Raw genomic sequence first — 27,988 nt, forward strand, 5'->3', positions numbered from 1 at the left:
TATCCTTTTTGTCCCAACTTTTTTGGAATCGGGTTTGTAGAATAGTTCTGTTGTTTCAGGTTTCTAGATTCTAGGTTTATGTTTATCATTATATGTCAAATTATACATTTTTGCGTTCTGCTATTTTTATGTAGATTTCAAGTATTTTAGTTAATGCAATAACAAATTTATTTCAATCACCATGGGTTTTGTGATGTTATTTGTCATTAATGTGATACATTGACTGCTGTAATACAGTGAGATAGTAGTGGCTGTTTGTAGTTGTCGTGAGGCCTACCTGGGGGAAAATCCAGGGCGTTTTTTTCTTTCAGTCCATCCCTGCTTATTTGTGCTGTAATATTTCCTTATTATTCTGAGGACAGGTACAACAAAGATCTTTTTCACACCAACATTTTTGCATGCTAATATTCATATTCATATAGAGACATTTGAGTTTATATTCAAATTCTAAAATCAGTGATGTACCTGATATCATTCCATATAAAATAGATAGAGATCATTAGTTAATAGAGGACAGACGATATCAGAAACAGCTGTGAACATACGGCAAGGTATACAAGGGTTTTTCAGATATTATTTGACTTCTTTAAAAATTTAACTTTTTATATGACCTCCATAGATTTATTGCTATGTTTTCTATATAATGAGTCATGATTGCATGTTTCCATATTTATTTTCTCTTCTATTCCTCTCCATTTTTAGAGCTAACTGAATCTCCTTTCATTACAATGGAGTATCTGAAGTATCTGATGCTGATATTTCTCATCAGTAAGTGTTTCTTAGTTTTCGTCAATATTTATAACAAGTCTGAAAGATTTTTATTAATTATTTATACATATTTTTAGAAATGAATGCAAAAAAAAATAAATAATAATAATTGTATTCCCTACAATGGCAATACAACAGCAGGTGTTTAAAAAGGACATCTAAGCACAAAGAAAATAACAATTTTAAATATTATTTAAAAAATAAATTTATTCTTAATAAATCAGATGATTTATTCTTACACATGACAGCCTAAAGTTTTTAAACTTCTAAACAGAGACACTGGAAGGAATTATTTTTAGAAGTTTTAAATGAAACTATAGTTTTTAATAAATGATTATTACATTTTATTATTACAAGAGAATGCTATTTCAGTCTTTCTACTTCAGAATTTCATGTTTAATTCAGTGAGTTACTTGCCATTTCTTTATAATTGTTTGTGAAATTGACTAGAAATTTCGGTAACACTTTAGTATAGGAAACACATATATTAACTATGACTTCTTCCCTCAATAAACTCCTACTTTACTGCTTATTAATAGTTAGTAAGGTAGTTGTTAAGTTTAGGTATTGGGTATGACTAAGAATGTAGAATAAGTTCATGCAGAATAAGGCATTAATATGTGTTCAATAAGTACTAATAAATAGCCAATATTTTATTAATATGCATGCTAATAAGCAACTAGTTAAAAGACCCTAAAATAAAGTGTTGCCAAAATTTCAGAGTGAAAATTAATTCTAAATTTTTTTCAGTGCCTATAATAGGTCATCTGGTTGTACATCTTGGTTGTCTTCAAAGCATTATTGTTGTTGTTGCTGACAGTATGTGTTTGTCTAGTTGTACTACGGATGACTAACCATTTTAAAAAGCACAATAATTATATTAACAGTTATGAAGGCTATCAAGCAATTAGAAACAGTTGAAACAGTTATAATGAAGAGCATTGAAGTGTTTTGTATAGGTATGGTGAGCATTTTCTACTCATTGACTGAATAACATACAATTTTAAGGAAACATAGGTAGATCATTAATATTAATGTTTATAATACAGGGCTCAGGTACACTATGTAGGTGACTGGCAAATACTGCAGCTCTCTATCAGTCTACCTTTATTGCAGTAGTCCCCGAAATTATTTTACAGGCACCCAAAGCCCCCCAAAATAAATAAATGTGTTTCAGATGAGCATGAGATTGAAGCAAAGAAATATATATGTGCCAATATTTCTTGTAAGAATACATTTAAAAAAAAAAAAAAAATTGTATTCCCTACAGTGGCAATACAACAACAGGTGTTTAAAAAGGACATCTAACTAAGCATAAAGAAAATAACAATTTTAAATATTAAAAAAAAAAAAAAAAAAAAAAAATCTAATGATCTCAGATGATTTATTCTAACAATTATTATTATTTATAATTATTATCTTATTTATTCTTAGTGAAGTGAATAATTTATTTCCTTTTTTGGTAACACTTTATAATAACTGCACACTATTAATCATTAGTTAAGCATTGGTAAGTAGTTAATTCATCATTAATAAAGCATTGTCCCTACATTAATAGACATTAGTAATAAATACAGCTATAACTGCTTTATTTTTATTTATAGGCATATCTATAATGTGTTTAATAATTGTATTTTCATACTTTATTAATGATCAATTTATCATTTCTAAATTAAGTTTTACATTATTTACAAACCAGTTATTTTGGAGTTGTTTATTTAATGATTAATAAACTATGTACATTTATACATCTTTTTATCTAGACATATTTTAAGTTACTCAGTGTGTTAATAAATGCTTTATTAGTATGTATTCCTACTGTATTTCGTAATTAATTCAGGTAGTTATAAAACATTTAGTAGCTGTCAGTTAACTATTTTTGTGAGCTCATCTAAAGTGAGGTCTATTTATGGCTTGTAAAGCTTTTACAAAGGAGATTTAAAGGCTCAGTTATCTTCTAAAAAGAAAAAGGAAGCAAACACAACACAGAGTGATACAGAACATGGAAATATTTATTTCAAGATGCAAAACATGAAACTGTACACTTGTACTCGATATAAAATAAAAATAAAAAACCTCTGCTATATCATATAAAAAAGGAACTTAATAAGCAATAAAATGAACAAAAAAGAACAAAATAAGCAAGAAATTGAATATAAAATATAAATATGTGTCAAGAAAATAAGCAAAAAAAAATCATTGCCAAATTTCACATAAAATCTTAGTGTGGCAAAAGATCAATTCTAGTTTTGTCAGTTCTACTTTTCAAACTGAAAACTCACAATTAGCTGAGAAACAAATATACTCAGCAAGTGAACAAACAATTTATGAAATGAACATTTTATGTAAATTCTTGCCATTTCAGTTTCTTACACTGGTTACAGTGACTGGATAGAACTGCTTGTACTTTCTTGAAATGTCATGAATCAATTTGCCAAATCATAATGGGTTTTTTTTTTGCCAGCCATTCATTCCACTGAATCACTGCAAGGTGCTCAGAAAGCAAACTCTCAGTTCGATTTTATTTGTTGTATTTTGGTACTCCTGTAATCCAGTGTTGGCACTGTTAAGTTTTCTGGAGGTGTACAGGAAGTTTTATTTTCTATGACATTGCAGAGGTTTATTTTCCATTTTATACGTTTCATTTTTTGCATCTTGAAATAAATATTTCTATGTTCTGTATCACTCTGTGTTGTGTTTCCTTTTTCTGTTTAGAAGATAACTGAGCCTTTAAATCTCCTTTGTAAAAGCTTTATGAGGCATAAAAAGTCCTTACTTTAGATGAGCTCACAAAAATAGTTACAACTACTATATGTTTTACAACTACCTGAATTAATCATGAATTACAATAGGAATGCGTGTTAATAAAGCATTTATTAACACACTGAGTAACAATTACTATATTCAGTTTACTTAATAGATGCTAAATCACAGAAATATAACATTTTGTAAATTACTTACTACACAAAAAATGTTTAAGTTGTAAATTCTGGCTAAAAGGGGTGACACTATGTCAATAGTCCACTTTAGACATTCTGCTAACTATAAGTAACTTTGCAAATCCATGTCAACTAACATGTTCCATACTTTTGAATGAGTCTCAACAATAAAAATATTTTAAAAATCTGATAAATAATCTATTGCAATATTATTAACGTTGTTGTTGTTTAGATCTTAAAAATATAAAAGTGACATCAGATCATAACCAAACTGAACAAGCTCGGATCAAACATTTCTGTTCATGTTTGTTCTGCTTTAATTTTAATGTTTAGCATTTTGGTTACTTTTAAAACCTATTAACTAAGCAATCATGTCTAATTTCCACAACCTGGGAATACACAGCCCTGAGTATATGGAAAGGGCTATGTGACATCTAGTGGCTACAATATGGTATTACAGATTATTTTTTTAGTCCTTTGATAAAGAAAGAGTTTTTGTAGCTGGAAGGCAGAGTTTGCACTGTACAACCACTTTGTTTGGATTTTCTTCTTTGAAAACAAAATAGCAGCGAAAATTTCCATGAATTGAAAGCGTTTTTCCCTAGCCTGGATGCCAGCCGAACTTAGCCCTGCCCACAATATTTTGAGGTCGGGGAGTTCGGTCTGGACTCGATCCGTAGAGGAGTAATTATGCCCGAACAGAAACTGTTCGGACCAATCACATTGTCAGGGCGATGACTTGACAGATTATCACCAGAAACGTAATCAGCCACGTCATCAAAGAGCGCTTGGGGAGTTTGATTGACAAGCGATCTAACCAATCAGAACGCCGCATCTGCCATTTTGTCCGACAAAGCATTCAGGAGTTAGAAGATTAACCTCGGTGGAGTTAAACTTGAAAAATTGTGCATATTGACGTCTTTCTGCGTTTGAAAAAACATTCATTTTCATGTTCATTCATGTTTATTTGATGCTATAAATGGACTATAGGAAGAGATGATCGGTTCACGAGCCTCTGCAATCTGTCACGATCATGGTCACAACCCATTAAAGAGCCACAAAACGGTTTTTATTGTTTGAATTTTTTAAATAACTTACACAGTTTGAAAGCTGGGACTTTGTTTAATATCATAAGTGACCTGCTCTGTCTCGTCTGTCGATGTGTTGTCAGTTTCCTCTTTGCTCCGCGATGTATTTTCCACTCTGTGTGGCGTGACAGCGCCACGGCTTCTCGGACAAAGCAACAAGTAACTAAGGGGGGCGGGTCTTTGCGAAAGGTCAATTAGTTTACAACAATGATGGCTGTTGTTGAAGAACTGAGATGTGTAGATTCCGCCATCGCGTCCGTTATAGAAGATATCGACAGTGCATTAATTTTAAAAAAGGAACAGAGGACCGCGATCAAGGCATTTGTCGATGGGAAAGATGTCTTTGCCGTCCTTCCTACGGGATTCAGGCAAAAGTTTGATTTATCAGCTGGCCCCGATGGTCGCTAAGAAGAGTTCTGCTTGACAACTATGCGTCGCTCAACATACGTCACTTACTCTGTAGCTCTGATTGGTTGTAGGTCTATCCAATTGAGGTCTTTCCTGGATCGGTTGAAATACGCCCCCATAATCAAAGCCCAATGGAGCAGTATCAGACTCATATTCGAACTAGAATTGAGTATGACCACGTCAGGCTAGTTTTTCCCCACAGGCAGCATCATTTCAACTAGCAGCAGTGATTCAATCTGCGTCTGAGGAGATCATAGACGGGTGTTATTTGCACATGCACCAGCAGGTGGCTCGCATGAGCCATCACTGGCAAAAGAACCAGGAAATACTGTATAATCAAGCAACGCTTAATATGGTGTTATTATGGCAAAATAATTATTTATTTAGTTTTAAATGAAACCATTGTAATCCTGATAGTATTCCCCCTTTTTTCAAAATGTTACTGTAATCTGATTACTATGTTTTTTTGACATAACTGTAACGAATTACAGTTACTGGATTTTTGTATCCTGATTATGTAACGGCCGTTACATGTATTCCGTTACTCCCCAACCCTGGCTACAGACAGCAGGAATATTAGGCTGCTGTCCCTTTAAGATGTAATGCACAGATACAGTACACTGATACTGAACACATGCATGCGTTCTTGAGTATTTAAGTTCACTTAAGGCATAAGTTACTATGTTTGCAAGGATACTCACCAAGACGGGCATGTTGACATAATATTTGTGTGAATTTCTCCATTCTAGCACAAGACTTTGAAAGACAACTCAATATTTGCGTGCTTTGGATGAGTGCACAAATCTTCTCACAGCACGCGCACCAGTTCATTTTCTCGTCTTGACCTCGAATGTTTAAATTGGCAAGGCTTAAATGAGTTTAGTTTAAACACAGATAGCAACGTGTGCTGTTCATGGCGTAAATGACTGCTAATATTCGAGCATACAGTACGGCACTCGCATTGAACAAAGTTTACAAAGAGTGACTGTTTTGTCCACGTTTTTTGATCATCGCTGTTGTTGTAATGTATTGTGAAAGCCATGCGTATCCATCGACAGAAACATACATTAGCCTAACTCTCTCTGTCTGTTTTATTTATTTTCAACAAACTATATTATAGATGCATATGCGTCATCAGATATGAGATGAACCGCTGTGCAAGTGTGTGCCGAACACTTAACGACTTAAAGGTGCCCTCGAATGAAAAATTGAATTTATCTTGGCATAGTTGAATAACAAGAGTTCAGTACATGGAAATGACATACAGTGAGTCTCAAACTCCATTGTTTCCTCCTCCTTATATAAATCTCATTTGTTTAAAAGACCTCCGGAAGAACAGGCGAATCTCAACATAACACCGACTGTTACGTAGCAGTCGGGGTGTTCACCCCCAATATTTGCATATTCCAGCCCACGTTCCCAACATTATCATTATGAAAGGCATTAGACAAGGCAGTATTAACGTCTGGATCTGTGCACAGCTGAATCATCAGACTAGGTAAGCAAGCAAGAACAACAGCGAAAAATGGCAGATGGAGCAATAATAACTGACATGATCCATGATTACATGATATTTTTAGTGATATTTGTAAATTGTCTTTCTAAATGTTTCGTTAGCATGTTGCTAATGTACTGTTAAATGTGGTTAAAGTTACCATCGTTACCATTCACGGAGACAAGAGAGCGTCACTATTTTCATTTTTAAACACTTGCAGTCTGTATAATGCATAAACACAACTTCATTTTTTATAAATCTCTCCAACAGTGTGTAATGTTAGCTTTAGCGACGCAGCATAGCCTCAAACTCATTCACAATCAATGTAAACAATATAACAGTATACAATACTCACATAATCCGACGCATGCATGCCGCATGCATGACGAACACTTTGTAAAGATCCATTTTGAGGGTTATATTAGCTGTGTAAACTTTGTTAAGGCACTGTTTAAGGCAAGCACAAGCTTTGTGGGCTTTCCCTGGCTTCCTGGCTCGTGCTCCTCCTAGAGCGCGCGATTTAGGTTGGTCGTTCGCTGGAAGAGGCCACAGCATAAATCGGCGCGTTTATAATGATGCCCGTTGATTGGGTTCAAAATAGGCAGTTAAAAAAATTAATTAAAAAAAATCTATGGGGTATTTTGAGCTGAAACTTCACCCGCTCCAGAGAGCCCGCTCCACAGAGCCCGCTTCAGGGCTCCAGACACCTCCAGAGCCCGCTAGTCTCTCCACCCGCTCCAGTCTCTCCAGAGCCCGCTATTCTCCAGAGCCCGCTCCATCTTCCAGAGCCCGCTCCAGTCTCTCCAAGCCCGCTCCAGTCCCCAAGAGCATGATTTTAATTGTATTTGAGGGGATGAACGAGCCCGCTCCAGCCCTTTCCGAGCCTGCAGCTCCACCCTGGGCAACTTTAATCAAAATATATTTGTATATTATAATTTTCTCCGCCGAGCCAAGTTCTCCAGTCTCCGCCGAGCCAAGTTCTCCAGTCTCCGCCGAGCCATAGTCTCCGCCGAGCCAAGCTTTATCCAGAGCAAGTCTCCGCTTTAGCCAACAATTTCCGCCGAGCAAGCCGCTCCAGTCTCCGCCGAGCAAGCCGCTCCAGCCGCCGCCGAGCAAGCCGCGCCAGTCTCCGCCGCCGGACAAGCAGCGCCAGTCTCCGCCGCCGAGCAAGCAGCGCCAGTCTCCGCCGCCGAGCAAGCAGCGCCAGTCTCAGCCGATGTGAAGCAGCGCCAGTCTCCGCCGCCGAGCAAGCAGCGCCAGTTCCGCCGCCGAGCAAGCAGCGCCAGTCTCCGCCGCCGAGCAAGCAGCGCCAGTTCCGCCGCCGAGCAAGCAGCGCCAGTTCCGCCGCCGAGCAAGCAGCGCCAGTCTCCGCCCAGCAAGCAGCGCCAGTCTCCGCCGCCGAGCAAGCAGCGCCAGTTCCGCCGCCGAGAAGCAGCGCCAGTCTCCGCCGCCGAGCAAGCAGCGCCAGTCTCCGCCGCCGAGCCCTATCCAGCCGCCGCCGAGCCCTATCAGCCGCCGCCGACTGGATCCTACTATGAACTGTGTGTTTGTATCCTCCAACCCAAAGTGTTTTCCCTCCCTGCCTCCCTCTCCCGCCTCCTTCCATCACCAGAATATAAAATACTGAAATGAGCAGATATTCTGCAACAGCTAGATTGTGAACCACAACGTATTGTTTCATCTTGAACATACTCACACTGTTTAACTTTTTAACTACTTCTCTCCTTTTACGTTTTAGATGACACAAGAAAAGCTGTAGAAGGTAATGTTTTTAAACTTTAAAGTATAAAAAATATCTCAGATTTGGTGAATTATGTACATCACTATTCCCTTCAGCACAGGGCTGTGGTGTTTCCTCACTGAGCACTGGTATTGTGGGAGGTGAGAATGCATCTGCAGGGAACTGGCCTTGGCATGTCAGTCTACACTTTTTTAACTATTACATCTGTGGAGGATCCCTCATCAGCCACGAATGGGTGCTCACTGCGGCTCACTGTGTTTCCTTCTTGTAAGAACACAAAATAGATTTGTAAATCAAGTAATGTGTGATTTAATGTGATAGTGTATTTGTTAGTGAGTGCATTAATTACAGAGCTAACATAATGAGAGTCTTTTCTTCCACATTCAGACCCTCAGCCAGATACTGGACTGTTTATCTGGGTAGACAGAGCCAAAACATTTCAGTCTCTAACCCAAACGAGGTGAGTCGAAGAGTCCGATCCATCATTATACATCCAGACTACGACTCGTATCAATTCACTAATGACATCGCTTTGCTGAGATTGAGTGTGCCAGTGAACTTTACCAGCTACATCAGCCCAATCTGCCTGGCTGCTAATGATAGTGTCTTTCACAACGGCACCACCTGCTGGTCCACTGGATGGAGAAGAACTGGCTTTGTAGGTAATGATCATCGGTTTGATGCATTGGACTACATGTAATCTGGATTATATAGTCAGATTAAAAAAATAAAAAAAGAAAGACTTGTTATTGTACAACATTTTATTTTAAACATTACTAGTAGATATATATTGGTAAAATGAGACACTTTATTTTACTTACACTTTTAATTAGGGCCCACATACTGTAACCTGACATTATACCGTAATGAAAAGCTTAGGATTTCTCTTACATTAGTCAAATAAAATAAATACAAATTTAAAAAAAGAAGAATTACTGTACTTTACTGTAAATAATACTGTAAATACTGTACTGTAAATACTTGGAAAAACAACAATGAACCTCTTCTGACAAAATGCCAGTACAAGCCCACTGACCAAACTGAACTAACTCCAGATTTACTTCAGACAATATTAGCATGGGTATATATATATATATATATATATATATATATATATATATATATATATACAGTACAGTCCAAAAGTTTGGAACCACTAAGATTTTTAATGTTTTTAAAAGAAGTTTCGTCTGCTCACCAAGGCTACATTTATTTAATTAAAAATACAGTAAAAAACAGTAATATTGTGAAATATTATTACAATTTAAAATAACTTTGTACTGTTTAAATATATTTGACAAAGTAATTTATTCTTGTGATGCAAAGCTGAATTTTCAGCATCGTTACTCCAGTCTTCAGTGTCACATGATCCTTCAGAAATCATTCTAATATGCTGATTTGCTGCTCAATAAACATTTATGATTATTTTCAATGTTGAAAACAGTTGTGTACTTTTTTTTTCAGGATTCCTTGATGAATAGAAAGTTCAAAAGAACAGCATTTATCTGAAATACAAAGCTTCTGTAGCATTATACACTACCGTTCAAAAGTTTGGGGTCAGTAAGAATTTTTTTTTTTTTTTTTTTTTTTTTGAAAAGAAATTAAAGAAATGAATACTTTTATTCAGCAAGGATGCATTAAATCAATCAAAAGTGGCAGTAAAGACATTTATAATGTTACAAAAGATTAGATTTCAGATAAACACTGTTCTTTTGAACTTTCTATTCATCAAATAATCCTGAAAAATATTGTACACAAATATTTTGTACAATTGTACACATTAAATGTTTCTTGAGCAGCAGATCAGCATATTAGAATGATTTCTGAAGGATCATGTGACACTGAAGACTGGAGTAATGATGCTGAAAATTCAGCTTTGATCACAGGAATAAATTACTTTGTGAAATATATTCAAATAGAAAACAGTTATTTTAAATTGTAATAATATTTCACAATATTACTGTTTTTTACTGTATTTTTAATTAAATAAATGTAGCCTTGGTGAGCAGACGAAACTTCTTTTAAAAACATTAAAAATCTTAGTGGTTCCAAACTTTTGGACTGTACTGTATATATATATATATATAAATATGATCTTTATTTCATTTTTTTCTATGTTTGTAAAGCGCTTTGAGATGTTACCTTTCCCATCTAGTTGTAGCCAATATGCTATGCTATATAGAGGTTAAATATAGCCGTAATATTAGGGTGACCAGACGTCCCCGTTTTCCAGGGACAGTCCCAGTTTTTGGTGTTCTGTCCCCGACTGGAGCTGTCCCCGGAAATTTCCCCGTTAGCTCCTTCAAAACAACCCGCATATACATTGCAAAAAGACCTACTGTCTGCTGGAGAAATTGTGTAGTGATCATGTTCACCAACAGAGGGGGCTGACTTGGATCACGTGAGGCACTTTACGTTAATCAGTTTCTTGTGGATTAGCATGTTGGTTCTTTCTATCGCTACCAGGTTAAACTTGTATTGAAATGTGCCTAATAATGATCATATAACATTTTTTAATGAATGTTAGTACATAAATTCATAAAATTTTAATGAATTAAATATGTATTAAATTACAATTAAGTTTTGGTGTAATCTTAAATTTTGTAAGCGCCATGCAGTGACTAATTTGCAGCTAATAAAGACTGCAGTAAAACACATTCCACAAACAATGCAGTCCTACTGTACATTTACTAGTATAGTGTACTAGTAAATATAGTGTTATATACTAATATAGTGACTTGTGAATACATTTATTATTTTTTTATTACATTTATGTTTTCTTCATATGACAATTAGGCGCCGAGTCCAGTTCTGGAACTCTACAGGAAGTGAAGGTAAATGTGGTGGGGAATAAGGAGTGTGACTGCAGGTTTCAAGACATCCCATTTTTGGACATACCAATCACTCCGACAGTGATCTGTGCTGGAGGAGAGACAGGCACAGGAACATGTTTTGTAAGTTGCAATAGTTCCCACAACAATGTTGAATTCTTGATTGTGATTGATTGTGACACTTTTGAAAGGGGTTTTCTTTCTTTCACTCATAGCTGAAAGATGCTGAGATGTGACTGCCTCCATAACCTGCCAATAAACAAACAGTGCAAAGTTACGAGAAGATTTTATTAACCAAATGAATTATATTCATTATCTTTAGGAATAAAGTCATGCATTTTATGCAAGGAGTTAGGCATTTCAAACAGGCAAAAAGACAGATGTGCCACTCGTTTAGGTGTCTGAGATTGCTTCCTTATATGTCGTTTTGCATTAAATAAAATGATTTAAAGCACAGTTATGATTTTACAGATAAAATATAACATACACAAACCTGAAATTCTCAGAGGAAATGCACTAATTCTGCAACACTGAGAAGAGGGAACTACCATGGAGCCTGGATGAGAGAATTCAAACAGCCCGCGCTCACTCAGCTGTTGAGTTCCTTTCAGTCGATCACTCTCGATGTCTCGTTGGAGAAGACTGGCGAATTGGGATCTCACTTAGAGGGACCAATCTACTTTGAGTGTAAACTAAACAAGCCAGTGCACATTGGCATGCGATTATTGCATTCAGCTGCTCTGCCTCGCAGTGTGGGTATAAATGAGCAGCAGGTGTAAGCGCATATCAGCTTTTCGCTTTGGAGCCAAGCTGTTCATTTCTCTGAATGCTCTACAATCTATGGATTTGTGTTTTCTACATGTTGGCGAGACAGCATTTCAGTGGTGGCCACATTCTCCAGCTGACTTCAAACAAACAGCTGCTTTCACCGTTTCGGGAACAGTGGCGTTGCCCAAGTCAAATCCTGAGTTGATGGCTATGCTTGCCCAGGCTACTGAGAAGGTCGGGCTTGTGTGGAACCCTCCACGTGTCCCGAGCCTTCGATGTTGGGCGATTGGTTTCTCGGGGAGGCCCGTGTGGATTCTCAGTGCCCTGCCCCGGTGCCTTTCTTCCCGGAAGTGCATGAAGAGCTTACCAGGTCATGGACGGCACCTTTTACTGCCAAAAACTGGTTTCTTCTCCCCCTTTACCACCCTCGATGGTGGGGCGGCTAAGGGGTATACGGGGATCCCCCCGATGGAGCGGTCAGTTGCGATACAGTTGTGTCCAAATACTGCCTCCACCTGCCGTGGTGACACATTGCTCCCCTGACGGGCCTGTAGATATTTGTCTAGTCTTACTGGCAATGCCTATGGAGCCTGTGGGGAAGCTGCCTCAGCCTTACACGCTATAGTGTTCTGCAAGTTCATAAGGCACTAAAGAACTTGCACAAGGATGGTCACGACCCGGAAGTTCTCCAGGAACTCTGTACTGCAAAGGACCTCACTCTACTAATGACAAAGGNATATGAAGAGTTTCGTTGCAAAACGAGATAACTCCGTTTTTTTAATTTTTCAAAAATCTTGTTTTTTGGTTGTGCATTCCAATTAATATCAATTCAACTGCAGTTGGTTTGTTTTGATTTAAACCTTCATAACTTAAAAAATACAGCTAAGTAGCACCATAAAACAAAATAATAACATGATAACATAATAATAAACATGTTTTGACAAAATTGTTAAAAACGGAGTAATCTCGTTTTGCAACGAAACTCTTCATATATTCCACATTGATGATGTTACTTGAAAATCCAGATAACATATTTTGATCCTACAGGTGAATAATAATGGAGACCTGACCTTTGACAAGCCACTTTCCCAGTGGCTTCCCAATTTTTTTCCTGCATACTCGACTAAAGACATCATCGCTCCACTGTGGACAGACATTAATAATAGCAGGAAAGGAACCATCTCTTACCGACAAGTAACAGACGGTCCTCTCTTGAAACGGGCATCAAGAGACTTAAACAAATATTTTCCCAACTTGAACTTCTCAGCCTCGTGGGTTTTTATTGCTACATGGGATGAAGTACCGTACTTTGGAATGACAGAGACAGTAAGTTTTTCTTTCAACCTTGAATGTTTATTTGTCTCTCAATCATCATTGTATTGCATTGCATTATAAGATTTGCCCCCATAAAAACTACAGAGCTTTGATCATAAAACTAAGCATTTAAATATCATCTCACTAAGACATAATTGGGAGATATAGAGTGATATTTAAATTCTTTTTATCTTAGTAGTCTGTTATAAATATCTCATTGATTTATATTACAAGATATCAGGATTTTATCTTACGTTTTGGCCATATAAATATCAGCATCCGCAACAAACTGCAAATTTTTGCTCAGTTTGTGTTTTTTCCTCCAATGCGAGCTCCATATTCTCACTATCACATGACGCTCAACACAAAACACATATGTAATTTTTATTTCTTGAGATTTAAAAAAAAAAAAAAAAATTCTGAAGGCTCTGTTTATGATTATTAAAGCACATAAATGGGAAGATGACCTGCTTTTATTTAAGGCACTGCAGAATTAAGCATAAAGATGGAATTCTGTCTATGAGATATTAGGATAATTTTCTTTTCTTTTTTCTGTAACAGAGTTCATCTTTTCAAGTTGTTTTGGTCTCTGATGGCTCTCTGTCTTTTGTCATGATGAACTACGGAAATATTTTCTCTACGAATCAATGGTTTCAGGTTAGAAAGAATTAAAGAACTGTATCTCTGAACTCTGGCACTAAGATAATACTAGAGAACTTGTAAATATCTTGTGCTGCAAGGCCTTTTTTATGATGATTACTTTTTGTTTTTTCAGGCTGGCTATGACACAATAGACTCAACTAATTATTTTTCAATCACTGCGCCTGATGCAAATAAGCTGTCCAACTCCAGCAATGTCAATGTGACGGGACGATGGGTATTTCGCGTTGATGGTGGGTCTAAGGAAGTTAACATAACTGTTTGATACAAATAATATGATAAATAGCCATGAAATATAACATGAAAGAAAAAAGTAGACACTATAAAATTTCCTCCAAATCTTGAAACACTCATTATGATATTATTGGGAATATTAGAAATATTCTACCCATATGGAGATGTAGAGGATGTGAAAAACCCACAGTCAGGATGATGGAAGTTCTCCACTGATCCCCTTGCGGCGACCATTTGTGTACTTTGGCCGTGTATATGACAAAATATTTGTAAGAAGCATTCATTAATGACATTCATTAATATATATTCCACATTGATGATGTCACTTGAAAATCCAGATAACATATTTTGATCCTACAGGTGAATAATAATGGAGACCTGACCTTTGATGAGCCACTTTCCCAATATTATTCCTATTCTTTTCCTGCATACCTGACAAGAGACATCATCGCTCCACTGTGGACAGACATTGATAATAGTAGAAAAGGAACCATCTCTTACCGACAAGTAACAGATGCTCATCTCTTGAATCAGGGCTTCAAGAGAAATAAACCAATATTTTCCGAACTTTCCAAAGTTCTCTGCCTCGTGGGTTTTTATTGCTACATGGGATAAAGTACCATACTTTGGAATGACAGAGACAGTAAGTTTTTCTTTCTATTATCATGCACTTTGAAACCTTGAATGTTTATTTGCCTCTCAATCATCATTGTATTGCATTGCATTATATGTTTTGCTCCCATAAAAACTACAGAGTTTTGATCATAAAACTATGAATTTAAATATCATCTCACTAAGACATAATTGGATATAAAGTGATATTTATATGCATTTTATGTTAGTAGTCTGTTATAAATATCTCATTGATTTACATTACAAGCTATCAGGATTTCATCTCTTTGGCCATATAAATATCAGCATCTGCAACAAACTGCTAATTTTTGCTCAGTTTGTGTTTTTTCCTCCAATGTGAGCTCCATATTCTCACTTTATCATTCTAAGCCACGAAAGCCTGATATATCAAATATGATGCTCAACAAAAAACTGTTACAGATCCCTTGTTCCCCTGGACTCTAATTCCCATGATCCTCCTGTTTCGTCACCTGCACTCACTTCCCTCGTCAGCTCCTCATCACTCATCACCTGCACCTGGACTCTATTATCAGCACTCCCTTTATATGGCACTCACTCCCTTCACTCCTTGTCCGTCTTAATGTTCTGTTAAAGTGTATGTTGGGTACTCCTTGCCTGTGTATATTAAAGAATTGTTCATGATTGTGGAAATCCGTATCTGCCTCATCCTTCTACACCAGCTACACGTAACAGAAAGACGGACCTATACCGACTGGATTTTCACAAACAAAAATGGAGACTTTCCCCCGCTCCCTGGCTCCTGCTCCTTCTACGCCTCTCTCTCATCTGTCAGCCGGCGATCGTATCATCGGGCTTCTGCAGGTCGGTCGTTCGCTGGAGAGGTATGTGGAGGAGTTCGTTGAGCTCGCTTTTTTGTCTGACTGGCCTGAAGCATGTTTGATCTCCCTGTTTCTGGATGGACTAGACGACGACACTATCCGTTTTGGTGAACCCGATTATTGTTTCTCAAGCGAAACTATCAATTCCATTTTGTGGTTAAATGACTCCAAATCCTATGTTGATTGGGTTCAGGATGGGTGTTTGTCTCTAGTCCATCCAGAAACACGGTTGGCCGGGCCAGTCAGTCAGCCACCGTCTTCCTCCGCATGCCCCTCCAGCGAACTTCCTGCCTGTTCTATGCTGGACTCCTCCGCTGGGTCCAGAAAGCGGAGGAGGAAGAAGAAAGCAGCCCCAGCCCTCTCCAATCGTATATAATATCTCCAGCTCCCTTTGAGCGCACGTCAGCCTGTCAAGAGCCTTCAAATGATTCTGCTTGGCTAATAGACTTTTGGACAGAGCCAACATCTCCAGTCTCCGCCGAGCCCGGTTCTCCGGTCTCCGCCGAGCCAAGTTCTCCGGTCTCCGCCGAGCCAAGTTCTCCGGTCTCCGCCGAGCCAAGTTCTCCGGTCTCCGCCGAGCCAAGTTCTCCGGTCTCCGCCGAGCCAAGTTCTCCGGTCTCCGCCGCCGAGCCCTCTGCTCCAGCCGCCGCCGCCGAGCCCTCTGCTCCAGCCGCTCCAGCCGCTCCAGGACTGCACTCCTCGGATTTCACCTCGTCCCTTCGTCCCTCACGCTCCGTTGGCTTCCTCACTCCCTCCTGCTCCCCTTTGGTCGTCTGTCGCTCTGGCTCCTCTGCGGCCTTCTGGAGCCCCGTCTGCGTCTCAGTTGGCTGAGCCTGCGGCATCTCCATGTCCCACCAGATCCTCACCTCCACCTGGGCTTGGCTGCATTTCGGCTACGGCACCTGACCCGCCGCGGCAGCCCGCTGCACCTGACCCGCCGCGGCAGCCCTCGGCTCATGACCCGCCATGGTTCTTGGACCTGCCCTGGAGACCTCCACTCCAGTCTACTCCTCCCCCTGCTCCGGCTTGAGGTCTCCAGGGCGCCCACCCCTCCTCCCGGTTGTTCCATCTACGGCGCGAGGACGCGCCTACCGGGAGGGGGAGGTACTGTTACAGATCCCTTGTTCCCCTGGACTCTAATTCCCATGATCCTCCTGTTTCGTCACCTGCACTCACTTCCCTCGTCAGCTCCTCATCACTCATCACCTGCACCTGGACTATTATCAGCACTCCCTTTATATGGCACTCACTCCCTTCACTCCTCGTCCGTCTTAATGTTCTGTTAAAGTGTATGTTGGGTACTCCTTGCCTGTGTATATTAAAGTATTGTTCATGATTGTGGAAATCCGTATCTGCCTCATCCTTCTACACCAGCTTCACGTAACAAAAACATATATGCAATTTTTATTTCTTTTTTTTTATATTTTTTTTTTTCTAAAGGCTCTTTATGATTATTAAAGCACATAAATGGGAAGATGATTTGCTTTTAGTTACAGCTATGCAGAATGAATCAAGCATAACTATGAATTTCTGTCTATGAGATGTTAGGATAATTTTCTGTTTCTGTAACAGAGTTCATCTTTTCAAGCTGTTTTGATCTCTGGTGGCTCTCGGTCTTTGTCATGATGAACTACAGAAATATCTTCTCTACGGTTAAACACTTTCAGGTTAGAAAGAATTAAAGAACTGTATCTCTGAACTCTGGCACTAAGATAATACTAGAGAACTTGTAAATATCTTGTGCTGCAAGGCCTTTTTGATGATGATTCATTTTTGTTTACTCAGGCTGGCTATGACACAATAAACTCAACAAATTATTTTTCAATCCCTGCGCCTGATGCAAATAAGCTGTCTAACTCCAGCAATGTCAATGTGTTGGGACGATGGGTATTTCGTGTTGATGGTGGGATTGATGAGGGTAATGTCACTGTTTAATACAAATAATATGATAAATAGCCACGAAATATAAAAGAAAAAAGTAGGCACTATAAAATTTCCTCCTTTAAATATTCAAACACTCATAATGATACTATTGGAAATATTAGGAATATTCTACCCATATGGAAGTGTAGAGGATGAGAAAAACCCACAGTCGGATGATGGAAGTTCTCCACTGATCCCCTTTCGGCGACCATTTGTGTACTTTGGCCGTGTATATGACAAAATATTTGTAAGAAGCATTCATTAATGACATTCATTAATATATATTCCACATTGATGATGTTACTTGAAAATCCAGATAACATATTTTGATCCTACAGGTGAATAATAATGGAGACCTGACCTTTGATAAGCCACTTTACCAGTGGCTTCCCAATTATTTTCCTGCATACTCGACTAAAGACATCATCGCTCCACTGTGGACAGACATTAATAATAGTAGGAAAGGAACCATCTCTTACCGACAAGTAACAGACGGTCCTCTCTTGAATCGGGCTTCAAGAGACTTAAACAAATATTTTCCCAACTTGAACTTCTCTGCCTCGTTGGTTTTTATTGCTACTTGGGATGAAGTACCGTACTTTGGAAACAATGAATCAGTAAGTTTTTCTTTCATTTAGCATGCACTTTGAAACCTTAAATGTTTATTTGTCTCTCAATCATCATTGTATTGCATTGCATTATAAGTTTTGCATAATTGGGAGATATGGAGTGATATTTATATGCATTTTATGTAAATAGTCTGTTATACTGTTATAAATATCTCATTGATTTACAAGCTATCAGAATTTCATCTTACTTTTTGGCCATATAAATATCAGCATCTGCAACAAACTGCATATTTTTGCTCAGTTTTTTTCTTCCTCCTCCAATGTGAGCTCCATATTCTCACTGTATCATTTTATATAAGCCATAAAAGCCTGCTATATCTAATATGATGCTCAACACAAAGCACATGCAATTTTTATTTCTTGAGATTTTTAAAAAAATATTTTCTAAAGGATCGGTTTATGATTATTAAAGTACATAAATGGGAAGATGAACTGCATAAGGCACTGCATAAACAAGGATAAAGGCAGAATTACTCTTTGTCTATGAGCTATTATCATTTTCTGTTTCTGTAACAGAGTTCATCTTTTCAAGTTGTTTTGGTCTCTGGTGGCTCTCTGTCTTTTGTCATGATGAACTACGGAAATATCTCCTCTACGAATCAATGGTTTCAGGTTAGAAAAAATTAGAACCGTATCTCTGAAGTCTGACACTTAGATAATACTAGAGAACTTGTAAATATATTGTACTGCAAGCATTTTTGGTGATGATTGATTTTTGTTTACTCAGGCTGGCTATGACACAATAAACTCAACAAATTATTTTTCAATCCCTGTTACTGATGAAAATAAACTCTCCAACTCCAGCAATGTCAATGTGACGGGACGATGGGTATTCCGTGTTGATAGCGGGCCTAAGGGTAACTTCACTGTTTAATATAAACATCATAAATTGCCATGAAATATAACATGAAAGAAAAAGTATGCATTATAAAATTTCCTCCTTCAAATCTTGAAACACTCATAATGATACTATTGGGAATATTAGGAATATTCTACCCATATGGAGGTGTAGAGGATGAGAAAAACCCACAGTCGGATGATGGAAGTTCTCCACTGATCCCCTTGCGGCAGACCATTTGTGTACTTTGGCCGTGTATATGACAAAATATTTGTAAGAAGCATTCATTAATGACATTCATTAATATATATTCCACATAGATGATGTCTCTTAAATACAGATAATATATTTTGATCCTACAGGTGAATAATAATGGAGACCTGACCTTTGATGAGCCACTTTCCCAGTGGGATTCCCAATTATTTTCCTGCATACTCGACTAAAGACATCATCGCTCCACTGTGGACAGACATTGACATTTCACAAAAAGGAACAATCTCTTACCGACAAGTAACAGATGGTCCTCTCTTGAATCGGGCTTCAAGAGACATAAACCAATATTATCCCAACTTGAACTTCTCTGCCTCGTGGGTTTTTATTGCTACATGGGATAAAGTACCGTACTTTGGAAATAGTGAATCAGTACGTTTTTCTTTCAGTTAGCATGCACTTTTATTGCATAGTATTTATATTGAACTGAACTTTATGGTATGTCCAGAATGATGCCTGTATTAATGAGGATTTCCTGGTCTCTTCCAGGAGTCAACTTTCCAAGTGGTTTTGGTGTCTGGAAGAAACTTGTCATTTACATTCATGCATTATGATCATATCACCTCCACCTATGCTGTAGAGGTAAAGCAGTGTGGGAAATGTGTTAATAGTTTATGGTCTGTAGCAGTGTGAAATGTATTCAGATTTAATGGAGTTTTTTTCTTTGTGTTTTCTTCATTAACAGTCCGGCTATGACACAAATTACTCTACTAATTTCCTTTCAATTCCTGTTTCTGACATCACAAACCTGTCATACACAAGCAATGTCAATGACATGGGTAGATGGGTATTTCGTGTCGACAATTCATCAGGAAAGAAATGGTAAATATGTGTCTTAATGAAATGTGCCATTTACTTAAATTTGAGATGTATAATTTTGTAACTGTTGTCTCAACATGCATTTGTTTGTTTCTTTAAATAGTGTGTGTAAGAGAGTTTTAAGTCTTATAGGTAGATATATGTATGTAACATCTACATCTGTTTTGTTTTTCAGGATTTTGTGGCAGAACTAACCCTCAAGGTAGATTAATTTTACATTGACAATTTGGTTTATAGTTATAGTAAAAGTAGTTGATGCCTCTGTTTTTGGTGAAATCATTGTGCATTTAATATACGGTATCTATAGAAGAATGTACATTCAATCTGCATGTGTCCCCTCAGATTTTTGAGGCAGCTTAACTTTGAATGCAAATTCCAAAACAACAAATAATATTTTTACCTTTAATCACTTTTAATTATTAGTGATTGGTGAAATATATCAGTGCTGAAAACTCATCACCATTTGGTGAGATTCACTGTTTTTAATCTTTTGTATTTAAATTATTAATTTAAAATATTCAACATAATATAAACTTTAATTAAAGTCAAATAGTTGAAAGAAAAAAAATCCCATCTTAAAACATTTTTTTTCTTAAATATATGTACTCCACAATTATACTCTACTCCACAATTAACCCCTTCATTTAATACCTTGCACAACCTCCCTTTACCAAGATAACACCTCTGGATCTTCTTCTATAATGCCTGATAAGGTTGGTGAACATATGGGAAGAGATATGAAACCATTCCTCCATAGAACCCTGTGAATATTGTGAATATTTTTTAATTCTTTCAAAGAGGAGAAGATTGAAAAAAAAAAAAAAAAACAAAAAAGAAAAAAGTCAGTTTTGCTCATATTTACCAAGGGTGCCAATATTTGTAAAGCAGACTGTATTTATAAAGTACTTTATAAAGTTTTTTAATTTTGTTGATTTTTATTATTTACTGAAATATTTATATATATGTTAAAATGTCAGCCGTATGTGAATATGCCTTTTGCTTGGCTGCTTGAATACAGCATCATAATCTCAGGAATTAATAACATTTGTTAATATTTAATGTGGAGTTAGGATAACTTTTTTTTTGCTTGAGTAATTACATAAAATGTATATACTGAATCAGGATTTAAATGTGGGTCCACTTTAAAAAATAAATTAGTGCATGACGCCGTCTGCTGCAACTCACAGTTCTTGAGTAATACAACATCGTCTTCTGTGTTTGCAGCCTCAGATAATCTTCCCAGTGCTCAGGTGTGTGGAAGACCCACATTTACCGCCAGCAGCAGGACAGTAGGAGGTCAGAACGCTTCAGCTGGACGCTGGCCATGGCAGGCAAGCATTCTTCTGAATGGAAGTCACTTCTGTGGAGGGTCTCTCGTCAACAAAGAGTGGGTGCTGACCGCTGCCCATTGTGTTGATAGGTAAACTCATTCAACTAAATACTTCAGCTTTCATAGAATCTTTGAGTAGATTACATTTTAAATGAGGAATTGATTTAACTGTATACAGCCTACTGTATCATATATTGATACTCAAATTTTTATGGCCTCTAAATTTTGAACATGATCAGAACTTTGTATATTTTTGTACACAAGCTTTCTGCATTTCTTGATGCAGCGGCAGACCGTGTTCAGTGACAATGGTTTTTCAAAGTACTCCTGAGCCCATTTGGCTATATTTAACACAGAAGCATGACAGTTTCCCGTGCAGTGCCATCCGAGGGCTCGAAGGGCATGCACATTCAATGGAGGTCTCCAGCCTGGCCCTACACGGACTGAGATTTCTCTGGATTCCCTGAATCTGTTCACAATATTATGTATGGTAGATGTGAAAGACATAAATACTTTGAAATCTTGCATTAAGAAATGTGATTTTTGAATTGTTTGACGATTCTCTCATGAAATTTGGCCCAAAGTGGTATGCCATGACCTATCTTTGCTCGCAAAGTCTCAGTCTTTGGTGGATGCTCGTTTTATAACCAAACAAGATACCATCACCTATTACAAATTCACCTACTTATTGTGGACAGATTCAAAACAGTTTAAATTGGATATTCTGTAATCTTTTCACTTTTAATTTTGCCTCTGTCCCAACTTTTTTGGATGTGTTGCAGCCATCAAAATCAAAATATATATTTACAAAATACAATTAATTTGGCCAATGAAAAAATCACTACATATGGACACCCAGCCTAACACAGGTTCCATAATGCATATGAGTGTAGGCCTGGCGTCAGACACTCCGCCACGTCTGACTGCAGAGGGTGATGGATGAACTCAACAGGGTTAGCCAAATCTGGGTAACTCTATTGGAGCAAAGAACACACGTATCAGGTCCAGCGGGCGGGAGTGGTGTTGCAAGCCGACACTTAGAACGGGTCCCTCGCGCTACTGGCCACTGGGACGAGTACACGAGAGGATACTGGCTCTATACAAGGCTATATAATCTAGCAAACGTGCTAGGTGTCACCTAGCCCGCAGCTCTACATATATCTGCCAGTGGGGCATCTTGAGTCAGCGCCCAGGAGGAAGCAACACTTTTAGTTGAGTGTGCTCGCAACCCAGATGGGCAAGGCATGTCTTTGCGAGTGGGCTAACCTCTGCTTGTAGACAGCCTTTCCCTTCTGCTGGCCTTTGTAATGGATGAAGAGCTGGTCTGAGGTTCTAAAGTTTTGAGTTCTGTCCACGTATCTGCAGAGCACGGACGAGACAGAGCAAAGCTAGGTCTGGACCGCCCGGGGATGGAGTCGCCACTCTCACGGAAGCGCAAAGTGTCGTGAGAGCTCGACGGCTGCACAATTGAGCACGCCTGGGATATGAATGGCACGAAGTGACCTCAGATGCTTCTGACTCCAGAGGAGGAGATGGTGGGCGAGTTGCATCCTGCGGCAGAAGCGTAGACGGTCACAGTGTTGTCTGTACAGACAGTACGTGCTTGCCATGTAGCAGCCCCTTGGGGCGGCCCAGCACAAGACCTAATTCTAGCAACTTGAGGCAGTTGATGTGCCAATGCAGTTGGGGACCCGTCCACAGACCTGAGACTGAATGCCCATTGTGCATGGCCCCCCAGCTGGTGGCAGGCATCCATGTGCACCCCAGCATGCATGGACACTTGTTCTAGGGGAACTCCTGCCCATAGACACGAAGGGTTCCACCACGGGCTGAAGGATTGGCAACAGTAGGGGGTGACAGACACCCAGTGCGTGCCGCTCTGCCACGCCAATCTCAGGACTTGGTCGTGAAGCCAGTGCTGAAGCGGCCTCATATAAAGCAATCAGAGCGGTGTTACTGCCCCAGGAGTCTCTGAAATAGTTTCAGTGGGGCCGGTGTCCTACCTTTGAACGAATTCAGGCAGTTCAACACTGACTGGACACACTCCTCTGTAAGACGTGCTGTCTAGTTGACCGAGTCCAGCTCCATAACGAGATAAGAGATCCTCTGCACAGGGGAGTGTTTGCCCTTGTCCCAGTTGACCTAAAGTCCCAACAGGCTGAGGTGACTGAGCACCATGTCCCTGTGTTCACACAACTGATCCCATGACTGGGACAGAATCAGCCAGTCATTGAGATAGTTAAGGATGCAAACACCACGTTCTATGAGTGGAACAATGGCTGCCTCTGTGACCTTCGTAAAGACATGAGGCAACAGGCACAGCCCGAAGGGTAGGACTTTGTACTGATATGCTCGACCCTCGAACGCATAGTGCAGGAATGGGAAGAATCGAGACATGAAAGTCCTTAAGTTTGATCGCTGAGAACCAATCCTGGGGACGGATGCATTCGAATGGAGGCTTATGCAGGACCCGAGGTTCGCAGGTCCAAGACTGGCCGTAACCCACTGTCTTTTCTTGGGTACAATGAAGTAGGGGCTGTAGAACCTTGTCTTCATATCGGCTGGAGGGACCAGCTTGATTGCGCCCTTCTCCAGTAGGACGTCGATCTCTCCCCTTAAGACCGGAGCATCGCTGCACTGCACATAGGTGAACTGGATGCCCCTGAACTTGGGAGGGCACTGGGCAAACTGAATCGCGTAGCCAAGTCTGATTGTACAGATGAGCCAGCGAGACGAACTGGGAAGCACTAGCCAGACTCCCAGAAACCATGCAAGTGGGACCAAAGGACCACAGATGTACACGGGGTGGGACAGCGAGGCGGAACACAGAGACCTGACTCAGGAGGCACTGAGGCAGCCCGAAGTGTGATTTGAGTGTGCGGTGAAACACTTACCTGGTTTCAAGGTTGGGCAGAGGGTGCGTGAGAAGGGCTGGTGGTGTCCTCGAGCCACAGACTGCTGCCCGCTGGCGATAGTAGAGGGGCATGGGAGTGGAAAGGCATTTTTACAGTTTCGCACACTCACAACCGTGCCCTCTTGTGAACAAGAGATAAAGGAAACTGCTCTTTCTTTGAACATGTAGGTACAATTGGACTCCAGGGGGCCAGCGGCAGAACAGAAACAAAATGAAACAAAAGATTCTCCACCTGGCCCTCCCACGAAGAAGGGAGTTCTGTGGTCACCATCTCCTGAAGAGCAGCTCCTTCCATCTCCAGGTTGCCCGTCTCAGGGCCGCTTTCCCTTTTTACGTTTAACGCCTTTGGCGGGGACCTGGACGGGCTGGGCACTCGCATTGTGACCAGCCGCCTGCTGCCTAGGTGGAAGCTGCTGCTTAGGCTGAGCAGGGGTGGAGGCGGTGCGCTGGATAGAAGCAAAGTTTGAATGCCAATGTCCATTAGGCTCGTTTAGTTTACCACTCAAAGTAGATTGGTCTCTCAAAGCGATCCCCAATTCGTCGGTCAGTTCCGACGTAACGCTGGGGTTGTATTTCATGATGAACGTACTGAACTGAAGCATCTTAGCAGCTTTTTACTAGATTATCCATACTTAATTTTGTTAGAAAAATTATGTTAAAATATGAGTACCAAATATGATACATCAGGTTTTGAGGAACATTTATTTGTTCATCTCTCAGTCATCATTAAATTGTATCACATTATATGTTTTAAAACTACAGAGCTTTGATCATGAAATTAAACATTTAAATATCTTATATAGAGTGTTGTGATGTGAGCTCCATATTCTCACAATATCGTTCTATATAAGCCATAAAAGCCTGATATATCAAATATGATGCTCAACAACAACAACAAAAAAATTCTTCATTTAAAAAAAAAAAAATTAAATGTAATTGTTTTTGTTTTTTTAAAGGATGTTAGGCTTTATAGGGTTAAAACTCATCTTGACTACTTTCTTTGTCTATTTCTTTATCTTCCTCAGTTATTCCATCTTTTCTTTAACTGTGGTTTTGGGGCGTCAGACCCAGAAAGGCTTCAACCCCAATGAAGTGTCCAAAAATGTGAAACTAATCATCAAACATCCCAGTTACAACAGACGTACGAATAACAATGATATCGCTCTGCTCAAACTGAGATCTCCCATCACCTTCACTGACTACATCAGACCCGTGTGTCTAGCAGCTGATGGCAGTGTGTTTAACAATGGCACAGACAGCTGGATCACTGGATGGGGAAACATTAGTCGAAGAGGTGAGAATTCATTTCTGGTTCATTTAGTTACATTAAACTCAACATGAAACACCTTTCACAATACCATTCGAAAAAGAATAGAGTAAATAACTTCATGTCTTTCCTACAGTGTCCCTCCCATCACCTAATGTTCTACCGGAAGTGGAGGTTCCTGTAATTGGTAACAGACAGTGCAGCTGTCTCTATGGAGTTGGAAAAATAACAGACAACATGATCTGTGCTGGTCTACTGGAGGGAGGCAAGGACTCATGTCAGGTACACAAACCCTGTTCAGTTCCCTTAAGCCACTTTTCCACCGTTGTTTCGAATGGTTATAAGAACGGTAAGGAATGGTTCCAGTTATATTTCCACTAAAGCTTGGTTCGGTACGGCACAATTACAAATCATTCTCGGCCTGGAATTCTCAGCATGGTTGGCTAAACCGTGTTGGTAGAATGCATGTAGTGATGTCACAATTCAGGATCGGTCACTTATTTGTTGCCTGAATGGTTTGGCCCAATGGTGGTAAAGTGGCTTTAGTGTCCTCAAACTTGTGTTTACAAATTAAACAATGAGTGCTTCAAATAAAATAACATGCTTCCAATTCAGAGGCTGTATTCTGCAATGGTGGAACTGGGCATTGTTTAATGGGATGGTTTAACCACAAAAACATTCTGTATGAACTTAAATCAGTTTCATGCCACGATTAATTGAGAATTGATGTCATGGGCCAAAAAAGAATAAATAAAATAAAATTTATATAAAAAATATCTTGCAAAAAGAAGAATTTTTTTGCAAGGATAATACACAGCAATAATTGTCAAGATCAAGCTTAACAATCTTTTAAAATATACCTTTTTGGGAAAAAAAGTCCCAAACAAATGAAACAGCCCTCTGCCATATATTTTAATGTTTTTGAAATGAAATTTAATCAAAAATAGAGTAAAACAAAGTATTAATTTCTTTAAATCAATCTTACTGACCCCAAACTCTTGAACAGCAGTGTATGTCTCTTTCTACAATGATTGCATTGATTTGTATTTTTAGGGAGATTCAGGAGGTCCGATGGTGAGCAATCAGAGCTCTGTATGGGTCCAGTCCGGTATCGTTAGCTTTGGCTGTGCTCGACCTGAATATCCCGGTGTTTACACCAGAGTATCCCGCTATCAGGAATGGATCACCTCCTTCATGTGCAGCGATCCTCCAGGTTTTGTGCAGTTTACCTCTGCTGGAAACAATTCTGACAACAATTACACCTGTCCTGATCCTCCTCCTTCTTCTCTTCCTCCTTCCACAACAATAGTTCAAAGAAACAAATATTCCATCTTCTGCAGCATCTGTTGTACAAATCTCTTTGATATCATTTTCTCTATTTTTTATAGCAATTTTTTTTATTTTTGTTTTTTATCATTTTTTAGGCAAGAAAGCATGCAGTGCTTGTAAAAAGTTCTTTTCCAGTGGTGGAAAGATTACTGAAAACATTTACTTAAGTAAAAGTACCATTACATTCCAAAGAATGTAGTGTGAGTAGAGGAAAAAGTACCAAAAAAATACTTAAAAAGTAGCTTTCAAAAGTACTCATGAGTAGTGAGTACTGAGCTGTGGATTCTACCCCTTTACAATAAATACTGTACACTACAATTTATAAATTTAGAAAACTAAATTTTACATACTGTAATTCCCATTATATTTTGTTGTTTGTCAGAAAGATTAAAGAATATCTATCATCCATTTTTTTTAAATGTATCGAAACAACACAGAAAGACTAGTATTGAGATGAGAAGATGAAAGTTATTCTCAGTTCACTTGAAATCATAATCATTGTTTAATAAAAAAGATTTAAAATTAGGCGTAAGGTCCACTGAGCCTGAGCATGCTATTTTTGCACAGAAAATATCAATGATAGGAACAGTGCAAATTCAAAAACCTTTAGAAACTCATACAAGAGTTCAGAATCACACACCCCAACCTCACACCAAATGTGTATATATGTATATATATATATATATATTATTTAGCATATTAGAGGAAGACGCTGATATCTGAATTGACTCAATTCAGCAGCCATGATCGGCGGTTGAAGTTTTGCAGAATTTGATTTGACGACAGTCACAAGACCAATTACTCGATCCAATTACGTTGATGGATAAAAATAAAATTAAAACAAGCATGTAACCAGTAACAACCACAAACGGAGGGAAAATAGTGGAGTAAAAGTAAGCTACCGATACATCACTTAAAATAATAATAATAATAATAATAATCCTTACATTT

General features: G+C 38.8%; 3 protein-coding genes across 3 annotated transcripts; all 3 read left to right on the forward strand.

The window, feature by feature from the left end:
• The first annotated feature begins 463 nt into the window (after nucleotides 1-463).
• Nucleotides 464-11,665, forward strand: LOC125255621 (putative serine protease 46). The gene is made up of 6 exons (XM_048171006.1): nucleotides 464-551; nucleotides 703-768; nucleotides 8,437-8,460; nucleotides 8,535-8,706; nucleotides 8,827-9,101; nucleotides 11,236-11,665. The coding sequence occupies exons 2-6, from the start codon at nucleotides 729-731 to the stop codon at nucleotides 11,487-11,489; spliced, it is 765 nt and encodes a 254-aa protein (XP_048026963.1). The 5' UTR covers nucleotides 464-551; nucleotides 703-728; the 3' UTR covers nucleotides 11,490-11,665.
• Nucleotides 11,666-11,830: 165 nt separating this feature from the next.
• On the forward strand, nucleotides 11,831-19,371 carry LOC125255978. The gene is made up of 14 exons (XM_048171590.1): nucleotides 11,831-12,022; nucleotides 13,086-13,364; nucleotides 13,914-14,009; nucleotides 14,128-14,245; nucleotides 14,390-14,435; nucleotides 15,931-16,086; nucleotides 16,542-16,687; nucleotides 17,291-17,385; nucleotides 17,504-17,636; nucleotides 17,764-17,888; nucleotides 17,980-18,258; nucleotides 18,787-18,882; nucleotides 18,998-19,127; nucleotides 19,256-19,371. The coding sequence occupies exons 1-14, from the start codon at nucleotides 11,831-11,833 to the stop codon at nucleotides 19,369-19,371; spliced, it is 2,007 nt and encodes a 668-aa protein (XP_048027547.1).
• Nucleotides 19,372-19,503: 132 nt separating this feature from the next.
• LOC125255615 (serine protease 27-like) lies at nucleotides 19,504-27,448 on the forward strand. The gene is made up of 8 exons (XM_048170994.1): nucleotides 19,504-19,750; nucleotides 19,868-19,960; nucleotides 20,064-20,200; nucleotides 20,373-20,399; nucleotides 21,422-21,617; nucleotides 25,467-25,735; nucleotides 25,845-25,990; nucleotides 26,762-27,448. The coding sequence occupies exons 3-8, from the start codon at nucleotides 20,071-20,073 to the stop codon at nucleotides 27,155-27,157; spliced, it is 1,164 nt and encodes a 387-aa protein (XP_048026951.1). The 5' UTR covers nucleotides 19,504-19,750; nucleotides 19,868-19,960; nucleotides 20,064-20,070; the 3' UTR covers nucleotides 27,158-27,448.
• Nucleotides 27,449-27,988: the final 540 nt, after the last annotated feature.

Source organism: Megalobrama amblycephala, linkage group LG20, assembly GCF_018812025.1.
Source record: "Megalobrama amblycephala isolate DHTTF-2021 linkage group LG20, ASM1881202v1, whole genome shotgun sequence".
NCBI lineage: Eukaryota > Metazoa > Chordata > Actinopteri > Cypriniformes > Xenocyprididae > Megalobrama > Megalobrama amblycephala.

What these genes read in the sequence shown, in the direction of transcription:
- LOC125255621 (XM_048171006.1), top strand. Translation starts at nt 729, where the DNA reads ATGGAGTATCTGAAGTATCTGATGCTGATATTTCTCATCA. An exon ending in CACAAGAAAAGCTGTAGAAG is followed by an intron (nt 8,461 to 8,534) that starts GTAATGTTTTTA and finishes TATTCCCTTCAG; the next exon opens with CACAGGGCTGTGGTGTTTCC. An exon ending in GCTCACTGTGTTTCCTTCTT is followed by an intron (nt 8,707 to 8,826) that starts GTAAGAACACAA and finishes TTCCACATTCAG; the next exon opens with ACCCTCAGCCAGATACTGGA.
- LOC125255978 (XM_048171590.1), top strand. Translation starts at nt 11,831, where the DNA reads ATGAGAGAATTCAAACAGCCCGCGCTCACTCAGCTGTTGAGTTCCTTT. An exon ending in ACTTTGGAATGACAGAGACA is followed by an intron (nt 13,365 to 13,913) that starts GTAAGTTTTTCT and finishes TTTCTGTAACAG; the next exon opens with AGTTCATCTTTTCAAGTTGT. An exon ending in ATGGGTATTTCGCGTTGATG is followed by an intron (nt 14,246 to 14,389) that starts GTGGGTCTAAGG and finishes TGGGAATATTAG; the next exon opens with AAATATTCTACCCATATGGA.
- LOC125255615 (XM_048170994.1), top strand. Translation starts at nt 20,071, where the DNA reads ATGACACAAATTACTCTACTAATTTCCTTTCAATTCCTGTTTCTGACA. An exon ending in AATTCATCAGGAAAGAAATG is followed by an intron (nt 20,201 to 20,372) that starts GTAAATATGTGT and finishes TTTGTTTTTCAG; the next exon opens with GATTTTGTGGCAGAACTAAC. An exon ending in GCTGCCCATTGTGTTGATAG is followed by an intron (nt 21,618 to 25,466) that starts GTAAACTCATTC and finishes TATCTTCCTCAG; the next exon opens with TTATTCCATCTTTTCTTTAA.